The 16,617-nt window shown below is 43.7% G+C and overlaps 1 protein-coding gene across 1 annotated transcript in view; it reads right to left on the minus strand.

Moving 5' to 3' along the window:
• Positions 1-6,837: 6,837 nt before the first annotated feature.
• RTN1 (reticulon 1) overlaps positions 6,838-16,617 on the minus strand; it is a 17,915-nt gene continuing 8,135 nt past the window's right edge. Inside the window, exons 2-7 of the mRNA XM_009702089.1 lie at positions 12,089-12,296; positions 10,806-10,944; positions 9,840-9,909; positions 9,396-9,442; positions 9,247-9,305; positions 6,838-7,637 (exon numbers count right to left, since the gene is read on the minus strand). Coding sequence (XP_009700391.1) covers positions 7,595-7,637; positions 9,247-9,305; positions 9,396-9,442; positions 9,840-9,909; positions 10,806-10,944; positions 12,089-12,296 — 566 coding nt within the window. The 3' untranslated portion in view covers positions 6,838-7,594. The remainder of the gene's footprint in view (positions 7,638-9,246; positions 9,306-9,395; positions 9,443-9,839; positions 9,910-10,805; positions 10,945-12,088; positions 12,297-16,617) is intronic.

Consider the following 16,617-nt stretch of genomic DNA (forward strand, 5'->3'; position numbering starts at 1 on the left):
GGGCGGAATGTGTGTGATTTCCTTCAATCATCTCTTCTAAACTCACCTTCAGCACAAAAAGAGCCACATGGGGAATTGCCATCTGCTTATTTTATCAACAAGGCAATTGGCATTGTATGTAATCTATTTCCTACCTTGAATGACTCTGAGATTCACAGTGCTTGTTTCTAACCCCTATTTGAGAGCTAGTGTTGAGTTCCCTGACCAATAATAAATTTTAATTCCCAAATCAAAACCATGGAAGTAATTTTTTTCCTGTGCCATCATTAAGCAGCTTAATTAAGCACCAGCTTAAACAGCTTTTAGCCTTCCTGGTGTTTAGCTGCAGTGTACATGTGAAGAGCAACTACATCCTCCCTTTCCAGCCTTCATTTTGCTAAAGTAATGAAGCCGAACTATTCTGGACTCCATCCCTGTAACGACCCCTACATTTCCTTGGACACTCCCAATAGCACTTCTCTGCCCCACTGAGCACTTTCATTCCATGTTTGACCAGGGTTTTCTCCTCAACATTTGTTTCTAACCAACAACAATCTAGCCAACAAGATAATTTCCTGTTATCAATCCAAGATATAACTTCGCATTTGTGATGCAAAGTATCATCTGATTTTTATTGCTCATGGGCTTCAGATTATCCGGTTCCTTCCATATGGCATCCCAATGGTGTCCTCCCAATACTTCACCACTTTGTATCTTCAGCAAAGCTCATTAGCATTCTCTGCATCTGGGGTATTTTATTTATTTTCATTTTATGTATGAAAAGCTGAAATACGGCTGATATTTGGGAAACTTCAGTACTGATTTCTCCTTTTAATGCCACCAATTACCATCTGCTCTTGAAGATCTCCTTAAAGTCTTCTATTAATCAAAATTTTATCATCTGCTTCACTCATAATTTCTCCCATGGCACCATATCAGAGACTCCAGGTACACAACTCTATAGCATCTTTTGCCTGATTTTTTTGCAAAACCTAAGTTATGATACCGTACTTCATCCTGCATAACAGAGACCACAGCATTTCACTATAGAAGCCAGACTTACTCAAGTCTCTTGTGACTGAAGAGCTGTAGGAGTACCTTTGGCTAAATGGCAGTAGGAACAATGTTTACTTTTAATTTCCACTATTGGTATAGTATGTGAGTCATAGCCTTGTGATTGCTGTTGGGAAAGTGGGCGAGATAAAACCCTTGAGATGAAGAGAGATTCTTGGTTATATCCTGATGTCAGAATTAAAATTTAAGCTTATTTCTGAAAAATATGGTGTTCAAAAGTGACAGCAGTAGTATCAGAATTTTATACTCCTTACATTTTTAAGTTGACATGAAAATTTGGAAGACAGTTTTGCTAGTTTTCCTCTCCATAGTTCATCACATGTCTGTATTTCAGCTGAAAAAGTTGTAAATTGTCTGGTTTTCAAGGGGGGAGAGAGGTGAGGAAGGTTTCCAGGACTTCAGAATTTCCAACTAGAAGGAATACAAGAGGTGCTTCCTCAAATGCGTTATTCAAAGAAGGTTACAGCCCCACCTCTTCCTAATTAAGTGCTGCAAATTTGCTGATAACTGACAAGTTAAGCTGATGTTCTGCTGGTGACAGTTCAGTAATTATATTTAGCCCGTGCCCAAGGTGATACTTTTTCACTCAGTGTAACAGGCTAATAATCGTGTGGATGGTGGTTTCTCCAAGCAAGCATCTGTGGAATAAGGAGAAATAAAATTAGGCCTCATGTCTAACTTGGCAAATGAAGAATATTTTGTGTAAAGACATCTGTTATTCAAGTCACTCCACTGCCTGGATGTTACTTTTTTGTTGTTGTTGTTACATCTGTAAAACATTATAGACATTTTTGGACTGGTCTGGCCTACTTTACATCACTTTAGCTAAATTAGAGTGCTGTATAAAAGAAGCAAATTCTTAACTAATATCCTCTTTACAGCTCCGTCATAAATGGAAATAGCAGAGGGGCCTTACTGTGAATGATGATTAGCTTCACTGGATTGAATTATTTTGTCAACTTAAACAAAAAGAGCCATGAGGAGGCATAAATTGCAACCTAGAGGCTGAATCACTTTGATATTCAGTGAACATGAGAAATGAGTTTGACTTGCTTGTTAAGGGGCAGACAGGAGGGAAAAGCAATGAAAGCATGCCAGCACAGGGCTACCTTGTCTTTTGGTTTTCTTAGATAAACTCCTTCTACAGCTCTATCCCATCCTCTTGCTTTGATCCTGGTCCCTTCAGCATCTCCCAGCATTTTGGCTGAGGCAGAGCAGGAGTGAAAGGGAAGATGAGAACACGGGCAATGCAGAGATGGGCACATCCCAGTCAGCCGGGGCTTGCCAGAGTGCTAGAAAGAAAAGTCTACCCACGTACCTGCCTGCCCATGTAACTTTGCACACACATGGTGATGTCCCCCTCAGATTATAAATCTGGCATACTTGTAGGTTTAGCGCTCTTTCTAGGGAAGCTGCAGAGATGACGAAGATAGCTGGGCTCACAGCAGGTTCAGGGAGATCAGGTGCCCTTTCTGGTTCTACAGAGCTCATCCTCCCCCAGTAAGAGCTACCCATGCAAAGAAGAAAGGAGAGTCGTAGAAGTGGCAAGTCGCAGGTATCTGACTTGCTAGCCTGCAGTTACTTGGATTAGATGCTGACCGGAGGAGAGCACCAACAGGCGGTGAACTGACTGTTCACTTATGAGCAAACACCACAGACAAGGAAATGAAGAGTTCAGGTAAGCGAGAGGAGCAGGGTGAGCCCATGTACCTACTTACAGTCAACCACCACTTCCATGCAGACCTGTGGAGAAGCATCGTCCACTTTCAGTATCTTTTCCCTACCGTGGCGGAGAGCAAGGTTTTGCCACTCGCTCCTGTAAAGGTGCTGAGCAGCAAGAAAGCCTGGCAGAAATGAATAGAGACCATTCCTCCTTCCGTTTTCAGGCACTGCAGCTATTGACTCTTTTATCAGTGGACATCTCACCCTTATCCAAATACCATATGTCCCGCAGTGGCTGCATGTGCCAGCCAGTCTTACCAGGCTCCTTCATGCCAGCAGCCTCACTCCACTGATTCCCGGCATCCCAGGAAGCTCACATGCAAGTTCACTGATGGAGCATCTTTTAATTATGTGCCTGAGAAAAGAATATGTTAGGAAGGGCCAGGAAGAAATACATCACACTTGGTGTTTTCAAAGCTGCACTGGGCAAATACATGGGCTTGCCACATATTTCCCTGGGCCCATATGGAGAAGGAAAGGCTGATAAGCTTACAGTTGACTGACTTGTAACCCACCAGGACAGGGATGGGAGCCAGCTGCCATCTGAAAGCATGCAAGGAGACAGCAAAAGCTATGGGGAAGGAGACTTTCTTTAACTGGATTAGCTGTTTACAGAATATTCTATCATTTGTATCTCCTCCCAATTCCAGGGCTTTCCTGACACTGATGTGTTTTATGATCCTACTCTCACTAGATCAATCCTAAAGAGCAGAGGAAGCATAAAAGAGATCAGTAACGGCTCAGAGATAAATATGTAGGCTAAAAGAAGAGTGGAATATTGCTGAGGCACCAAGAAGCAAGCTATCAAAACCAACAACGTTAATGAGTGTTCACATTTCACATCAAACTGCCAGTGGAGTACTCCTTTCAAGGTGTATAGACAGACATTCAAGTGACATAAAGCACTGACAGAGCTCTTCAGTAACTATTGAACCTCTCCTTAACAGGCAGCAGTTTAGGAGCAGGCTTATGAAGTTTCTGGAAGGTACAGCTGAAACCATGGAGAAGATACTTTAAAGGCACAGAGCCTAAAAAGGACGTATTTATAGGTGTAGATGTTCTAACAAAATTTTTTCCCCTACCAGCACGTCACTCCTGATTTCATATCCCCAAGCCAGAGTTAAACTGGTTTCAGTTCAAATTAGCAGTCATTTGGGCTGGCTTTCAAAGGTTATCTTCTGTGAAAGGCAGCATCATGTTGAGCTGATCAAAGCACAGCTGTCTTCTTTACATTAGCCAGCCAGTTCCCAGACATGGAAAGGCCTCGTCCATATCTGACCTTGCATCTAAACAGGCCTCCCAGCTGAGATACCCCTTTTAAAAACCACTCAGCTTCCTCTCCAGAAAGGGAGTATCACCATCTCAAACTACCCAGAGCCAGAGGATGGGAGACACTGCTTGGGCAGGGCGTTTAGCACTCACCTAACTCCAACCACCTGAAGAACCTCGCTTGGTCAGGTGGGTCTTCAAAACATCCATACACTTGCACATCTTGTGAAAGCAGCCTTTGAACCAGGAGGACAAGCTGACTCCTGAAGCACTAGTGATGTGATGTTCCAGTTCCTCTGGCAAGGAACATTTTGAAGAGAAAAGAATGGTTTAATGCTCTCCCCTCCTCTGCATTTTACCCAAGCACTGTGAGCTGCCTCCCAGGTTTCACCTGCCTAGAAACTCCTCACAAGTTTGCCACTTTTACTATTCACGCTTGTCTATGGCTGCTCCTCACTTTGAATGCAAATGCAGATCAGAAACAAAAGGGCTTTACAGCCTGCATACCTCGGAGCACAGCTCAGCCCATGAATGTGGGTCATTGTGGTAAGTATCTTCAGCCATCTACTGTAGTCACAGTAAAATATTTTTAAAATTAGAGCTTAGTATTGGTTTTTTCCCCTCACTTGTTTGAAAACCAAAAAAGATGGAGGTACAGCCCCTGCCTGTGGTGCTGCTCTGTGAATGAGACTCACCAGGGAGCACTGATGGCATCACAAGCTTTCACTCTCTACGTGCACAGGGGCTCCGTTGTTGGAAGCTGTATGGCAGGACCATGAGTCAGCAGTGGTTTGTAAACAAGGCTTACGGGAGCTTTGGGCATGATGGCTTTCTCCAAGCTTCCATGTTCAAAGGTATCAAGGAAAGTGCTGCTGTGATCCCAGGAAGGTGATAGCACAAGCAATCCAAGCCCTGGCTAAAGTCCTCTGCTTCCGGTACATCCCAGCCTGATCTTCCAAAATGGTTCCACCTGCCAGGTTAACCCACCCCAGCTGCTCAGCAGCACTTGCCCACTTGCAGGCTGTTACTGCCAAATATATGGAAAGTCAGGATGGCTGCAAGGAGGTTTGGGAGCTGCGTTGGAAAGGTAGGATGTGAGAGAATATCTAAGTAAAGGGTATGGTTTCGAGAAGTGCATGTGCAGGGGTATAGTCAGGGTGATGAGGGCCTGGAGAGGAGGGCTGTGGGTTTTGAGAGAGGGTGGTGCTGGAGGAGACAAGAATGGGGTTCTTGGTCTCTATTGATTTAGGCTCTTAAGAATATTCGGACTCTGCCAGAGAGTTTTATTTTGTTTGATTTCCAAATATACAGAAGATGTAGCCTTTAAATCCTGCTCAGGGTTCAGCATTGCAAAAGGTTACTCTTGGATGTAACTGCATTGGTGGCCCTAGGGAAGAACATATTTATGGGACCAGTGGGATGGGACATTAAATGTGCTCATTTTCAAAATTAACATGTTGGACCCACATACTCATCTTGTAAGTAACAAGAATTCTGAAGGTCAACCTTCATCCTCAAGGATACTTGTACAGGCTTGTCTTCCTCAGAGATGCAGGCTATATACTGGCCGTTTGAACGCACTGGTAGTAAAGTCTAAGAGGCAGTTAAGGCTGGGGGTAGATGTGGAATTTTAACTCCTGCCTGTAAATCACACATGCTAAAGGAAACATATTCCATTTGATCAAAAGCAACATATGTCACTTTGAGGCATTCAGTTTTTCATTGAGAAAAAATGTTCATATCTAGCTGCAGCTGACATCTAAAAGACAGTCTATTTTTTAAAAATATGAGCAAAGAAGAATATTTAAATATAAACCTTAAATGAAAAAAAGGGTATTTGAGACTCATCACAAGACTTACCTAGCCCACAGCCATACCAATGTTTCCACCAACTCCTCATGTGCATTTAAGTTGTACATTTATACACAAACAGAACAGCAGCCTGATCTAGGACAGATGTCACCATGTCCATGTCTAACTGAGATGAAGGTGAATTAAGGAAAGACTTCAGTTCAAAAAGTTCAAAAAGTGTTGAAGGATCTAGTTCTTTGTAGAAAAAATAATTTCTGCATAAAAACTTTTGTGATAGAAAAAACCTGCAATTTGGCTGAAAATGTTTTGATGTTCACATTTTTATAAAAAACAAACAAACAAAAAAACTCTAAAACCCTTTTCCACAGGTATGTTCCATAAATGGGCAAATCATTCAGCACTTACTTAACCAATTGTTTGTTTTGAAGCACTTTAGATAATGTTCAACAGCTGTTTCTCTTGCCTGATGGTTCTCAAACACCAAATGCCAATTTTTAAAAACCTTCACCTTTGAACAAAAGCAAATGTTTATTTCAGTTCCCAGCCTCCGGATTCAGTATTGACCCTACAGTTTAAAGCAGATTTTAAAGAACAGCTTTGGCTAAGAGAGTAACATGATGATAAGGAAATTGAAAAGTCCTTTGTGCTGTGCTGACCCCTCCCATAGCGTGTTGCTTGTGATTTGCACAATGTGCAAATGGAGGAAGAGACAATTATTCACGTTCCTGTTACTTGCTAACACCACCAACCAAAAAAACCCCAATTACATATTAAGATCCTTCTTTTATTTCTGTACTCATCAAGATGTGAAACTGATAGATGAGCTACGTACTACAGATTATCTTCTTGGACTGCCCCATTTTGTAAGGGCAAAGTATGTGCGCATCTCAAGGGAAGAGAGAGAGAGAATGCTTCTTTTTGCACGGTATGCGTCCAGTTTGCAAATGTCAAGATAATCCCTGTGGCAACAAGAGGGAGAACTTTGTACATTTAGTAACATTTATTTCTGCATTCGGTATCAAGTACATAAGTGCAAATATTCAGAGTCCATTATTAAGTCCATTAGGAACTACAGAGAATGTAATACAAATTGTAATAAATTTAACATGCTGGAACTTTCCAGTTACCATACATGTAAATCAGCCTGTCAATCCCTTACCACAAAAGTACTGGGTTTTGTTTTCATTTTTTTGAGTTATACAAAACTGATTACCATAAGTACCGATTACTGTTTATTTTATTTGTGCTGGAAAACACTAAAACATCAGTCTACAATTCTATATAGTTAATAAAGATGAATCCAACCAGCAACCCAGTGACGTAGAAGCAATTTTAACTATTGCATCAGTGCGCTAAGCAGGAAAGCCCCTAGCCACATGTAACATTAAAAGTTATAGAAGCAATGCCAATAGAAGAAGGAAAAACACTAAAAAAATAAAATAAAAAGGTCAATATTATTTAGGCTCTCACCATCATGCACTTTATAAGCAACACAAAAAACCACATCTAATACACTTTTCTCTTTACTATACTTTAGTGCTTGACACAAGTGATTGCAAATATTCTAAGTGCAGAAGCAGCAGGGGAAAAGCACTGCTTCCAAGTTTTATGCTTCTAAGATTATGGTGTTGAGAAAAAAAAGAACGATAAATTTGCAGTAAAGTGTAAGAACAGAGCTGTTTCACTCCAGATTCCCCCGTTATTCACTACTGTAGTTGATTAATTCTTGATGTCTGCTTTACTCTGCCTTTCTCTTAGCGCCTGGGATTTTAGCTTGAATCCTAGAAATAAAGAAGAAAAAAAGAAGGATTATATGGTGAAGCAGCTATTCCATTCCTGTGGATCCTCACTTGGAGCCTTATGCAGGGGTAACCTCTAGCTTGTGTTCAGAATGTTGTCGCAACAGGTGGACTAGAGTCTAATAAGAAAAAGAGGTGATGCCCATCTATGTGCTCTTACAGAGCCCTAGTTGTAAATGGCCTGGGTTTTGGTGGTTCATGTAATCATGGGATATGCTCACTGATATTCTCCCTCTCTTCATTATTCTACCATGGTCTATTGTCTATTGGAAGCCAGGAATGAAGTTTAAACAAGGAATTGTCAGTACAAACTCTTAGTCCAGCCCCAGGCTAAGGGATTTGCAGAATCATAGAAATATTGTCTGGAATGGAAGCCTGGAAGTCTTTGAATCAACTTCCTACATGAGGCAGGACTACTGCCAATGTTAAATGAGGTTGGCCATGGCTTTGTCTTGCTGCATCTTGAAAACCTCCAAGGAGGGAAGTTCTGGCACCTCCCTGTGTAGCTTGCTCCAGTGCTGTTCTAATTTCCTAGTGCAAAAGTTTTTCCCTAATGTCCAACATAGAATCATAGAATCATAGAATGGTTTGGCTGGAAGAGACCTGAAAGATCATCTAGTTCCTACCACACCTGCCACAGGCAGGGACGCCAATCTCCTAAGCTGGATTTATGTTGTTGCTCCTTGTTATAACATCTGCCGCTACTGAGAAGAGTTTAGCTTTATCATCTTGTAACTTCCCGTCAAGTACTTATAGGCTGCTATGAAATCACTCCTTAGCTCCCTCCTTGCCAGGCTAAACAAGCCCAGCTTCCTTAGCATCTCCTTGTGAGTCACTTGCACTCTGTACCTCACCATTTTGTAACCTTCCATCGAATACCTGTCATTCAGCCAACTTTTCCAAAGCCACGGATACAAACTGCTGAGATGTATGGACCTACCTTCCAGACCAGCCATCCTGCTTCAGTAATTCTCAAGTTTTGAGAACTATGCTTAGACCCTTGCTGTGCCCTTAGGGATCCCACAAAAGCTTTTGATACAGGCAACACATTAGGAACTAGAGCAGACTGCATCAAAAATTTCATCCAGGTCTTCCAACCGTTCAATGGTGGTTCGAAACACCGAAGATCACGGTTTTTCCAGGTATTTTCTTTCTGTAGCAGGGTAGTGTTCTAATTCCCACTTTGTTCATAAACGGTATTATTAACTCTAAAGGACAGAGTTCCTGAATGAAAAAGCCCAGGCTTGGAGTGGTCAGTGGGGAAGGGAGTCAATACATTCCTTCCTGGCTGTCTCGGCCAGGTAAAAGTATGGACATCAGTCCCTGGTTGGGCTGCTCTGTCACGGCTCCCCCAAACAGCAGAGGAGAGGAGAGAAAAATGAAGGGTCATAGCTCTGCCTTAGTCTACACTTAGCTGAGAAGGCCTGTATTTCTCCAGGGATCTGCCCTCCCGCAGTCTCTTACATGCCCGGAGCTGGGGAGGACATCATTCACAGGGCACCTTGTCCCCAGAACCACCCAGCTCTTCGCCACCCCCAGTGCACCGCAACCTCACAGCAAGGCTTCTGGTCAAGTCTGCTGCTGAACTCACTTTGCCACAACAGTGTTTATGTGGGTCCGCACAAGTCCCAAGTATTGATCGATCTGTGCCTGCAAAGAACAAAAGCAGACCAAGTCAATCAGGCATCAACAAGGCAGAACCACCCAGCCACCCGAACCAAACCATGCGGACAGACTTACCTGGTACTTGTCATATACAACAGGGAGAGTAAACATAGACACCACAGCTGAGGAGAAAAAGAACGCACTGTTATATTCCTGCAGATCAGATTCCTCCAGAGAAGAGACCTACTTCAGTGACAAACACGTATCGTGCCACTTGGTCTGCTGATCCACCAGGGATCTTTGTATTAAAAATGAACTTTGCTTAAACCTCCCAAATATGGAATTTCCCATCGCTCTGGGACTATGCAAACCATGGTTTTATGCAAAACCATAAAACACAAATTAGTTCTAGCAGGGGGGACAATGTAATGGGAATAATGAATATTTACTGGAAAAGGAAATAAAAGCTGATGGTTTAACTGTGGGGAAGGCACACTGAGGATAGGCTGTTTTGTCTAAGTAGCAATCCCAAGGGAGTTAAAATTAAAAATAGATTTTAAAAGAAATGTTGATTTTTACCCATTATCAGAAGAGTCAGGCCATTGAAGAGGGCTCCCACATAAGTCAGCAGCCACATTAGTACTGCAAACTAAATTAAAGACAGATCATCACATCACCTCCACTGTCAGCATAAGAAGGAATTAGTTCACTTAACTAGCTAACATAAGAGCACATTAGCCTTTTATAATGTGTAAGGGCAGTTGTTAGGTAAGGCATATTAGGAACTAGGTACTTTTTCTGGGTGTATAAAACCCATTCTCCGTTCTGCTGTTCACTGCTTCTCACCCTCTTAGCTGAGCTTTCATCTATATTTAGGGCTTAACTGCATACGTTTAGGACTCTGCATTGACCATGGCATAGGCAGATTCCTGCATCCAATTTTGATGACGGCAGGGGTCATCCCACACAGGTGAATGACAGCCCCACAGTGACAATCCCAGTGACTGAAAACTCTTGAGGCTGGGAGATGGGTACATTTTTCTAAAAATCTTTAGTAAGTTAGGAGCCTAACCCATGTCTGCTCTCTTACTGATCTTCTCTTTGCTCTGAGGAACATCTGCTTAGGTGTGAGGTTGAAAATAAATAATTATCTCAGCAGGGAGGGAAAGAAGACCTTCCTCCATAGCAGGAAATGCCACCATTAGAGGAAATCCAGATTAACAGAGCTATTAGAGGGGAACACACTATTTTGTGGCAAAGTCATAGAAAGCATGACACAGAGATTCTTCTAGAACTGCAGTGGAGGTAAGCTGGCCCTGCAACTTTTATAACTGCTGTATTATGTATCAATAAATTCAAATGTAGATTGCCAAACCTCTAAACTGCCAGAAGCAAGCAGTTTGGAAATCAAAAAGGAGAGCAACTTTTGTATTTGGAGCTAGACAAAACTAGGTTTTATGATGACACTGTCAACATGGGAAGCAGCACTTTGAAATGTAGACTGATCCTCTAGAGAGGGGTTAAAAATATTTAAAGCAATCCTACTTTTAAAGAATCCACGAGGTCCTGAACGAGAAAGAGCCTCCTCAGTTCTTTGACTGTGCTGTTCACGTATAGCTGGAGACAGTCTGTGTATTTCTGAATCTGGTCCTGTGAAAGATTCATTTCCATCTCCAAGTAGGCTCTGCCAGAAACACAGGTCCAGTTACAAACCCAGGCAGGTTCACCTACTGTTCACACTCATACCCGTCTACCCCGTCACTCTCTCCTCCCCAGACCTAATTTCTTCGCGCTGGAGCAACGTGTCCCCCTTCCTGCAGGCACAGAGCCACCAGCACACACTGTCTTCACCTTGCATGATCCATCTCCCTGGGCAATTGTGGGCTGCGCTGGGGCTGTTTGCCTCCAGCCTTGTCCTCCCCCCACACAGAGCCTGGTCTTGATGGGATCTCTCTCTTTACTCCAACCAAAGGGGGATGCAAATCCTAGCTGAGAGGGTTTCCCCACAGATTTCTGTGCGACACCGCTGCCGCAGAAAGGGACATCTCCTCCAGCTGGCAGCCTCTGGAGAAACAAAAGCTGCTGTCCAGCCACATGTCACCTTTGGCAGCGATGCCCCCTTCTCTCTCCTCCATCCCTCAGTCTGCCCTGCACCTCCCGCTGAGTTATGCCCATGTCACGAGTCACGTCTCAGAACCAACCCAAGTGAAACAGAAGGAGCAGCACCCCAGCAAGACTTTCTTGCAGTGTGCATGTTTGCAAACCAGACCAGTTCCATGACCTGGTTTACCAACTTGTTAGCACAGCAGAGGAGAAAGGATCGCAGCTTTCCTGGAGCAAACCACCCAGACCCTGCTGAGGGTGGGGAGGGCACCGGCATTGGCACCATCACCTAGGGTAATGGATTGTCATATCACAGCCAAGCAGTGCTGGAAAAAAGATATAAATAGTTTCCCACTATGCCCAATAGAGTGTGCCCAGAAACCACTCCTCCTGCTTGCAGAGATACTGTATTATCATTAGCTCTAATGAAACTCGTTTTCTCTGCTTGGTTACAATTTTCTGGATCTTTTGAATTTCAGGAAAAAAAATTCCATGTCTCAGAGGACGATGACTTTTGTGTTGGTTTTTTTTCCCCCCAGGATCTGAGCCAATACAGCCTTAAAGCTCCTTAGACACTGGACAACAGAAAAAATTATTTCCCCTGTTATGAGGAAGAAAGGAATTTTATCCAGTATAAAAGCGGCAGTTAAAGAAATGTGAATTGACACTAGGAATGCATCCTTTGCAAGATAAATGGACCCTGGCCATGACTGCAAAGCACTCACTTGAAGGGGTGGCCCTCGTCCGTCTTCTGCACGGCCTGTAGGACCGATTTGTAGATTCTGAAGCTAATGGTGGCCGAGAGGCCGGCGAGGGCCAGATAGGCCACAACGCTGACGACGCTGAACTGGGTCAGGGAGAAGAGCAGCAACAGGAGGCTGCCGAACACGATCCCTGTCTGCTTGATGTCACGCCAGTACAACAGATCGATAGCTGGGAAGAGAAGACCAACATGTTAAAGGCAGGAGCTGGAAGGGCATCAAGGATGGCCACCATGGCCACCACGGCCACTGCGATGCTTGGAGTCCTTGGAGGAAGGTAAAGGGAGCTGATGCTCCTGCTCACATCAGCATCAACAGGAACTCCTCAACAGAAGCAATGAAGTGACTTCAGTGACGCACTCAGGAAATTACAACCGATCACCTACTTGAAATCCTTCTATGTCATGCATCTGTGTCTGGGTAGATAAGATGGATGAATATCACCAACCACAGCACAGTGGGTCTCTTGCAACAGCAAGGCAAATGCAAGCTGGGGTTCGTGTTGTTGCTAGGGTTGTGTGGAAGTTTTCAACCTAGCTTGCATTTACTTACTTTGGAAACTCTAGGTTGTTTTTTTGTCACAAATCCAGATGCCAAATGGTTGATCAAAGCATTTTCAAGTTTTGGTTGTTGATAAATGTATGAGAAAGTTTGGGGTTAGCCACAACAAACCACTTTCCCATTCAAAGTTTAAACAATATGATTTTGTTATTTCCTAAGTTTTGAGAAAGGAAGACTCCTGGTTTTACCACTGCTTAATAGTTACGTGGGTAGGAAACCATTTTTCAGATAGGGTCTTAAAATATAGAATAAATCCCTTTTGCTACTCAAATCCAGCCTTCTCAGAAAAATTAAAAAAAAGCTTTCTGCTTGTTAGATATCTTTCCTTGTCTAGATCCATGGGAGGTGTTAGTTAGAACAAAGCAAGTGCAGAAAACCATTTTCAACCAGTATATTTTTACATTTGTAAAGCAGTTAATTTTGACTGTTTTTTTACCCAGTTTGTATAGTTTATTCCAATTCCTCCAGCAAACAATCTTACCATCAGGAATAGCCACTATAAAAGCAAAATTTTATGAAACGATTGCTGAATATGCAGTCCACAAAGGTGAATTTAATTTCTTTACACCAATAACCTGATTCTGAGAGGACTCTTCATCCAGCCAAAGAACATGCTTATGACAATCTAAACAAAACAGCTTTAATTTCACACACTGCACAAGTCCTCATGAACAGCTTGAACACACCACCAGCCAAACAGATTTCATAGATTCCACTTGTCAAATCATTCTGAACAAAGAGTAAATTCAGGAAAGCTGCAATCTGTCAAAAAAAATTTCCACAAATACAAAAGAAACAGAATTAATCCAGCCTAGTAGTTCTTATCATCTAATCTCCAAAAATTGTGAGTCACCACAGCACGTTTGCCTTGAGTCAATGAGCTATATTACCCATTACTATTACTCATATTAGCATTGCTTTTCAAGGTGATGGGCCTGAATGCAAAAATTGCTATTGTATTACTGAGCCCTTTTGTCTTCATGCAACATTCACATCCTACTATATTCTCCATCAATGTACACAACATAATAACTCTTTCATATTTTTAAGTGCCAGCTTTCAGCACTGGACCTGTGGTCACGAGCACATGCCGACAGATCTATGGGCTGTACGGAAGCCAAGGGATGGGGAACCTTGGTGGCTTGTGCTGGGGTCCCGAGTGCTGACTTTAGAAATCAGAGACCAGGCCAGAGTCTTTCCAGATATATGCCCCCGTCTCCTTCCTGCAGAAACCCAGGGGCTGGACTAGGGAATGCTCCAAAATGCAGTTACAGCGTAGTCAGAGCATGCACCTGTTATCAGGGAGTTTAGCAGCAGACCCAGCTATACTGATGCAGGCAGCTGGAGCTCCACAAATTGCTTACAGTGTGGAGGTGCTGGAGTACGCAACTCACAAACCATCCCTACAAAATGGCATCCAGAACACGAATGTGCAGTTTTTACCATTTTTCATACTCTTTTTCAGTCAAGGCGCTGCAAAGTTCTGCAGCAAAGCACAGCAACCGGGGTGCATTCACCAGTGACCGCTTGGATAGGAGGTACTATTCACAGCCCGATCATTTTTGTGTTCTGTCAGAGAACAGTATTGGAAATTTATGTAAATCTCACTTTTTGAGATACTTAAATTTTGTATCACACAATACCTTCACCTTAAATGAAATGAGCACAGGTGAGCTGGCTCAGGATGCTGTACGTGGAACATCACCTGCCGATGAAAGAAAAAGGCCATGCACCATGGGAAAACACAACCTGGGATGCAGGCAGTCGAAAGGTAAACAAAAAACAGCTGAGCCAAAAAATACAAAAGTCCACTTCAGCAGAGTTCCCCGAGTCAATCCCAATTGATGATAAGACCCAAAATGAGCAACTAAGCCCCTTCTCTTTCTTTCGGGGATGTTCCGCCTCATATTCCTGCAGACTGGAAGTGGGCTGTATTCTCACGCAGAGAAATGTCAAACTGCATCTTCTCATTCCTCTCAACAAGGAAGATGCTGAATGACTCAGGACAGACTTGACCAGGTGTGTGTATATCCTGCAAGTTGCAAGGATATGCCATGAAATGACTGGGATTTACTAAGCTGTATCAGGTAAGGAAAGGCTTGCCACAACTGAGAGCAAGATGGACAGAGGCCAAATGACACAGTTCTGGGGATATGTGCATGCGCGAGAGAGGAGATGAAAAGGCAGCTGGCCCCTTTTGCCAGCCAAATGAGACCTGGGAGAGAGGGATCCTGTGTCTTTTAGACCTCAGGCAAATATTCCCATGTGCATGGAAAAAATATGTGCCAACTGCTAGGTGGAAAATCTCAGCACAGAGGAGGAAGATAGGAGTTGAATGATACGTGGCTGCCCCGGTGTCCAGGTCCAGCCTGGGAACACAGCCCCTCCACCCACACTCTGCAGTGGGTCAGTGAGGATTTTCAAGGGCAGGAACCAAATCTCTCTTCTCATCTCCCTTGCAGGGACGGGGAGCTGCGGCACTGCTGCCACATCCAGCTGTTTGGGCAGGATTTGCCTCTCCCACACCCTTTCCTCCTCCTCTCCCTTAAACTGCCTTGCAAAAGGCGGTACAGGAGGGAGATGAACCTCGTGGCTCCTTAAGCAGGGAATGGGGAGAAGGAGAGTTCAGAGCTAGAAATCAGTGGAGACTCGTGGGGTCCAGCCATGGTCTGTGGGCTTCCCTGGAGAATGCACATTTTTGCCAACTGGCCTCAGGGATTTGAGCTGTATCAGTTCCCCTGGAATTCAGATGCTGCTAAAAACACCTGAGCTACATGTCAGAGCCATGTTTGCTCCTTCAGTTGCAGCTTCAGTCACTTCAAAGGCTTTTTGCATTAATAGAATAGAATAGAATAGAATAGAATAGAACAGAATAGACTATTTCAGTTGGAAGGGACCTACAACGATCACCTAGTCCAACTGCCTGACCAATTCAGGGCTGACCAAAAGTTAAAGCATGTTGTTAAGGGCATTGTCCAAATGCCTCTTAAACACCGACAGGCTTGGGGCATTGACCACCTCTTTAGGAAGCCTGTTCCAGTGTTTGACCACCCTCTTGGTAAAGAAATGCTTCCTTACTGAGAGGGCGGTCAAACATATTTTTGTCCTATATTTCCTTACATAAACAAATCTCCCTTGAAAGCAGGCAGAGGTGTACTGGGTGCAGAATTCCCTAGCTGGGATCATTTGACTGCCTTCCTCAGGCTGCCATTTTCTCCTGTAACTGTTTACACCAGAGCAAAAGTACCTGTCACATCAGTGTCTGGTGTTGTAAATAGATATCAAGGGGCAAAGGAATGAGAAATTTGTTCCTTCACCATCAGGTGAACCCAGAACTGGGTGCATCAACCCCCTCCACACCCTTTTTTTTTTAATTCTGAACGGGAACGAAAGTAAAAAATCAGGCTGTCCACCACATTTATATGTCTGCTTTGAGTTTCATCTCATCCTATATCCATATAAAACTGATTAAGATAGCAAACAACTCCCCCAAACACCTGCTGTTCCCATGGGTTTACTGCCCTTGAACAGGTCACAAAATACAAATGTTGGCCCAAGTCTTTGACGAAGGGTTGCTGCCTGTTCATGCCTGCACCCCTTCCTTTGCATGCTGAAGACCCAACCACCCAGGCTCAGACCAGCCTCCCCAGCACATGGGGACACAGCGAGTATGAGGATGGCAGGGCCAGGAGCTGAGCTGGAGCTCAGCTGAGCTGAGCACACCTTCACACGCACACCTTTACACGCACACCTTCACACGCACACCTCTCCGCAGAGCCACGTGCTGGCCCCATGCTCGGCCAGGCTGAGACAGGTTTTGAGTCCAGCTCTTATGTGGGCACAGTGTTCCCCACATAAATTAAAGCAGAGGGGATCCCTCACAGCATGAGTTAATGCCATCGTAATTAAGTGCTTTGGTCAATCTGTAGGGA

The sequence above is a fragment of the Cariama cristata genome, unplaced genomic scaffold (genome assembly GCF_000690535.1).
Source record: "Cariama cristata isolate BGI_N322 unplaced genomic scaffold, ASM69053v1 scaffold16996, whole genome shotgun sequence".
NCBI classification, from domain to species: Eukaryota; Metazoa; Chordata; class Aves; order Cariamiformes; family Cariamidae; genus Cariama; species Cariama cristata.